Here is a 5,030-nt window from a genome sequence, read left to right on the forward strand (position 1 = left end):
TCTCTCTCATTCCACACACACGGTTACCCTCTAGGATGGACATCAACTTCTCCCATGTACACATAAGACAGAAAGAGGGGATGGTTCTTACTGTCACTATTCTTTTCCACATGGACTCAAGAATTAATACCACACCATACTTGCTATGTGATATGGTAGCAACCCTGGCCGTTACTCAAATGGACCACTTACATCTAGCTGGGAAAGCCTACAAGTTAGATAGGCAGAAGCAAAGGTTCTGCTGAATGTATAGGGGAGGTGTCTGTCCAGACTTCACAGTCTTCCTGGAATATACGTTCACTGCCTGCAGACCATTCTTGTTCTGTGTAACGGCTTTAGGAGTGTATAAGCTCTCTTGGGTTTGTCATTGTTCAATAGCTTAGAAAGCATTTGTTCTTAAAATTCTTAGAAATCCAGGCAATTTCTAGTAGTGACCTTTGGTGACCCCAACAGTCCCTGGGCCTAAGGAGGGCAGGCAGTGAAGAAACCATCTTAGGGGACTAACAAGTGTTCACAGGTTCCTTTGCGGACGGTTATCGGTTATATTCTCCAAGAAGCAGCACACACATCCAATCCCTCTTTTATTTAAACATGAAATCGTAGCACAGTGATAGAAATGTCCTCAGAACGTCAGCAATGATGAAGAGACCACGCGAGCACAGACCTTCCTTTCCTTATGGGGAGAGTCATCGGCTGTCCAACACAAACACTCCCCCATCTCTAAAGTGGAGGACCAGGCACACAAGGCCCTATGAGTAACCAACCAGGGAAAATGTGCTTAGCATCGCACTGAGGCCAGTTAGAAAGGGAGTCAGGGAGGAACGTCTGGAGGCGACAGTGAGGAAAGAAGTCAGAGCAGACACAGACAGCGATGGACTGAGCGGTACGAAGACCAGAAGATGGACAGAGAACGAGGAAGCTCTCCCTAGAGGCCACTTCTTCCAGAGGGCAGCAGTGCTGTTGTTTGCCTTGGGTGCCGATGAGACGAAGCCACACTGTGCCAGGCTAGGGTGCAGAGGTAGTACCCTCTCCACTGTCCTACCTAGAGAAAGAGCCCTTCTGCTCATGCCAGGGTTGCTTATTTTGCCCCTTTGGCATTAATCATTTAAAATCAATGAAAATCTACTTCTCAGATTTCAACCTCGGGTCAGAAAGATGAATTAATAAGTGGCTTGTTTTTAAACTCATCTGGTGGCTGGAGTAGCTCCCTCTAAACTAAGGCTTCATGTTAGACAAAGTTTGTGCCAAGGAAAGAGAAACGGGACAGAGATGGAAAGAGCAAAGATCTCTACAAGGAAAAATATGTAGTTGGTTCTTAAAAATGTAAGGCTTCGATTTAAAATACAATTAAGAATCGACACATTAAAGTCTAACGAAAACATTAAACCAGTTATTGACTTGCATAAGATAAGTAACAGACAAGCAAACTGAGGTACTGCATTACTCTCCCACAACCAACCTTATCTGATTAGAACAAACACTTCCTTCTTATCCTTGGGGTTAAATCCACGCAGGCACAGAAGAAATAAGAAAGAATCACCCTCTAGTTAGTGGGGAGGGCATGGCTACCAAGAGACAGGAGTTTTACCCTTCATTCAAATAATAAATAAAATTTAAAAAGTCGCTATTTACAGCTTACAGACCCCTGTGTCGCCTGTCTTCACAGTGATGAAAGCCAGCTGCCCTCATCCACAGGTACTTCCTCCTTTCCCCTCGACTAACTTCCACAGTGGGCAGACTTGCCCTGCCTTGCTTTTACACATGCACCTCCCCTCCCCGGTACCCTTTCCTTAGCCAGTGTGGGAGACATTGCTGTGCCCTCAAATAAAGGCTGCATTCTAACAAATGCCAACCGTAACCCCTGTTTTCCTTCCTGGAGGCAGCTCTTGAAAACAGTTCTGTGCTCCTGGGGACATGTGTGTGACCGTGAGTGATACTGGTGTATGTACATGAATGCACATATATGTGATAGTGGCGATGTACGTGTTACCGCGGACATGTGTGGGGGATTGTGTATGTGTGCGTGCACACACGACTGCTAGCGGCACCGTGCATGTGTAGCTCTGGGCATGAGTGTGCCTGTGCCCACTGGAGGGAAGTGTTCTCGTGTGCATATGTGTGAAAGTGTGGGTTGTGGGGTGGCTGACCACATGGCTGGCAGACAGCACACAAATCCACCAGGGTCATCCTGTGGCAACAAGAGCTCACTCACAGGGCGCACAAGTTACATGTTAACCAGACTTTCTAGGCTTTTCAACACCCAACATCTTTCTGATTTCGGAAGGAAACAAATCATAAAATGTAGCACCACGTTGGGGCTCTACAAAAGGAGACCACCCACCCTCGGTGGTCACAGGCTTGCAGAGTCTCCAAGAGGTGGCATACCACCTGGGGCAGAGGGCCATAGGACCACTCCTTAGGGTGAGAGGTTAGAAGGCATTTCACAAGTCCTTCCTCCCCACAGGGGGAGCAGGAAGAGCAGAGGACAGCCATTGGAGTCGGGCAAGTCTGCTGTGTCCCACGCTGACCTACTTGGCTCACGGTGCACGGTGCACAAGTGGGCGGTGGGCATTAGAGGAGACTGTGGGTCACCCATGACTAAGTGCACCAGAGCAAAGTTCCAGGCTGTGGTCCTGTCCCTTGCTGGCCTACCTGGTTCACAAGAGCCCAGGTGGGCAAGGGGCGAAGGAGGCAGTGGTGGGTCACACCAGGCTCACCTGGCTCACAGTGTGCTCAGGTGAGGCAGTGCGTCCAGAGGCCCTGTGCGGCTCCTTGCAGCGGCTGCCGACTCCACCCCACGCAGCCACTCGGTGCATTTGCGCACCAGGCCCTCGTCCACCACCTCCACCTCCTCCTCGTACTCCTCATCGTCGTACTTGTGCTTCTCATTGAGCAGCGACACCTTGAGCACCGGGCGCAGGCTGGAGGGGCGCGAGCTGGGCATAGTGGCCTGCAGACCTCCTGGCATCAACGAGGCACTGGGAGAGCGGCTGCTGACAGCCACAGCCAGAGGCGCATCGGGGACACTGGTGGGACCGCCCCTCCGCAGGGTCGAGGTCCTGGTCCGGGGACAAGGGACCAGTGGGCGCCGAGGGTCGGCCGAGGGCGTGGGGAAGGGCCTGCGGGACCGAGCCATTAACTGTTTCTCCAGGTGGCGCCTCTGGATGACCAGGATGGCTTCGGGCGTGAGGCTCAAGGAGAAGCGCGTGGCGTCGTCTGGCCCGGCCCCCGCCCCCACAGAAGTCCCAGAGGCTGTGGCTCCCGCTGGGCTGTGGCTGCTGGCGACCCCCCGGGGCGCGGAGCACGTGGTAGAGGTTACTGCACGGCCCGGAGAGGGCTGGGGCGGAACGCGTGCGGAGGTCGGCGGCTGCGGGGTGCCAGGACCCAGGCCGGGGCCGCGGCGGCCCGGCGGCCTCTTCAGGGTGGCGGAGGGCCAGGAGCTGGAGAGCAGCATCTCGGGCGGCCTCTTCTTCTTCTCCCCCGCGGCGGCGGCGGCGGCGGCGGCGGCGGCGGCGGCAGGCGGCGAGGGCACCGGCGGCGCACAGGGCCTCCGGGAGAGCTGGCGCGCGGCGGGGCCCCCCGGGGTCCGGGCAGGCGGCGGCGGAGGCATAGACGGGAATGACATGACGCCGCCGAGCAAGCGGATCATCAGTGTCCTGGAAGGAGAGGGGCGGGTCTCAGTCATCGCGCGCGGAGCCGCCCCACAGGCCCAGCGACCCCCTTCGTCTCCCCATCTGTTGCAGATCGCCGCGCGCGCTCCCCGCACACCCACCTGCGAGCAGCCGCAGCATCTCCCGCTCCCTCCCAGCCCCGGCCTATGCTCCGCGGCTTCAAAAGAAGGCCCCTCCCGCCCCTTCCTCGCTACAGCAACTCCCAGGAGCTCCCTCTAACTGGGTGCTGCGGGCTGGGTCCTGCGGGCACTGCCACCAGCCGCCCAACTGCAGGCGAATCTTGATGTCGCCCGGTTCGCACCTCCGAGACGCGCGGGGCTGGGTCGGGCCGCGGGAGGAGGAGCGCGCGCTAGCATGGGCTTGCCAAGTCCCGGGCTGGGCTGCGCGGGGCTGATGTCGCCACCGACTGCTGAATACTGGAGACAAAGTGCCCAAGAGCAGCAGGGGCGGGAGCTGGCACCCGGTGACCCAAGCTCTCCTGTTCTCCCATGGCCTGCGAAGCGAAGGCTTAGTCCATCAGAAGTCGGGAGCTAGGTCTCAAGGGAGCCGGTGGCACCACCAAGTCACTGCTGGAGCCCTGCATGTTAGACAGAAAACCCTTTCAGATGACACGGGAGAGAAATCTCCTGGAATCACAGGGAAGTACCCAGAACCGGGTGGGGCGTTTCAGTGCTACCTAGGTTTCACTGACATTGTTGATGCCACTCCTTAGGAGTTGTTTGCACATTAAAACCAGTTGTTATCTATGCGTAGGCAAGGTGAGTTGTTATACAATAGCAACATAGGAAATATTAGACATTGTTCTGTTTTAAGGAGTGACTACAGGCAAGGCGATGTGTTACCACCATGGAAGGATTCAAAACCACAGCCAATCTTTACCTCAACTCCTATTCTGGTTGTCAATACTTTGAAGCATACCCACAATACTGAAAGGACCATAAGTCGGCAATCCAACCGTTAAAGCAACATACCCCAAAGTCAAGGGTTTCAGAGGGCAGCCCCAGGACCCATTTCACTTACAGGTGAGCATCAAACATCTAGACTTCAAAACGAGTCCCCATCACAGTGAAGAGCTGACCCAGGGAAGGTCGCTCGGCACATGGGAAAGTGAGTAAGCCTGTGTGCTCTGTGCCAGCAGACACCCCACCCCCTTCTCTTCTGTTTGTCCTGCGCAGCAGTAACTCAGAGCCCGGGGTAGCCAAGGAAACTCGGGTGGCGGAAGCATTTCTCATTAGTGGTGGGGGAGCTGGCGTGGGTCCCACAACCACCATAGACATCTCCACCACACTGCATTCCCTCTATAACAGCAGCTAGCTTCCAGATAGCTCTTCTACTCCCAGGAGCCTCCTGTCCCTGCCA

General features: G+C 55.3%; 1 protein-coding gene across 3 annotated transcripts; it reads right to left on the reverse strand.

The window, feature by feature from the left end:
- Nucleotides 1-568: 568 nt before the first annotated feature.
- Nucleotides 569-4,788, reverse strand: Prr18 (proline rich 18). 3 transcript variants are annotated; one of them, XM_075951001.1, is made up of 3 exons: nt 4,692-4,788; nt 3,973-4,248; nt 569-3,656 (listed from the first exon to the last, which is right to left on the reverse strand). In XM_075951001.1, the coding sequence occupies exon 3, from the start codon at nt 3,647-3,649 to the stop codon at nt 2,723-2,725; it is 927 nt and encodes a 308-aa protein (XP_075807116.1). In that variant the 5' UTR covers nt 3,650-3,656; nt 3,973-4,248; nt 4,692-4,788; the 3' UTR covers nt 569-2,722. The 3 variants fall into 3 exon arrangements, with proteins under 3 accessions (XP_075807116.1, XP_075807125.1, XP_075807108.1); XM_075951010.1 differs by lacking the exons at nt 3,973-4,248; nt 4,692-4,788 and adding an exon at nt 3,773-3,965; XM_075950993.1 differs by lacking the exons at nt 3,973-4,248; nt 4,692-4,788 and having other exon boundaries at nt 569-3,965.
- Between the last annotated feature and the right edge of the window lie 242 nt (nt 4,789-5,030).

Source organism: Microtus pennsylvanicus, chromosome 1, assembly GCF_037038515.1.
Source record: "Microtus pennsylvanicus isolate mMicPen1 chromosome 1, mMicPen1.hap1, whole genome shotgun sequence".
In the NCBI taxonomy this organism is placed as follows: Eukaryota; Metazoa; Chordata; class Mammalia; order Rodentia; family Cricetidae; genus Microtus; species Microtus pennsylvanicus.

Bases quoted from the DNA above. Each gene is read 5' to 3' on its own strand.
- Prr18 (XM_075950993.1), bottom strand. From the start codon at position 3,685: ATGACTGAGACCCGCCCCTCTCCTTCCAGGACACTGATGATCCGCTTG.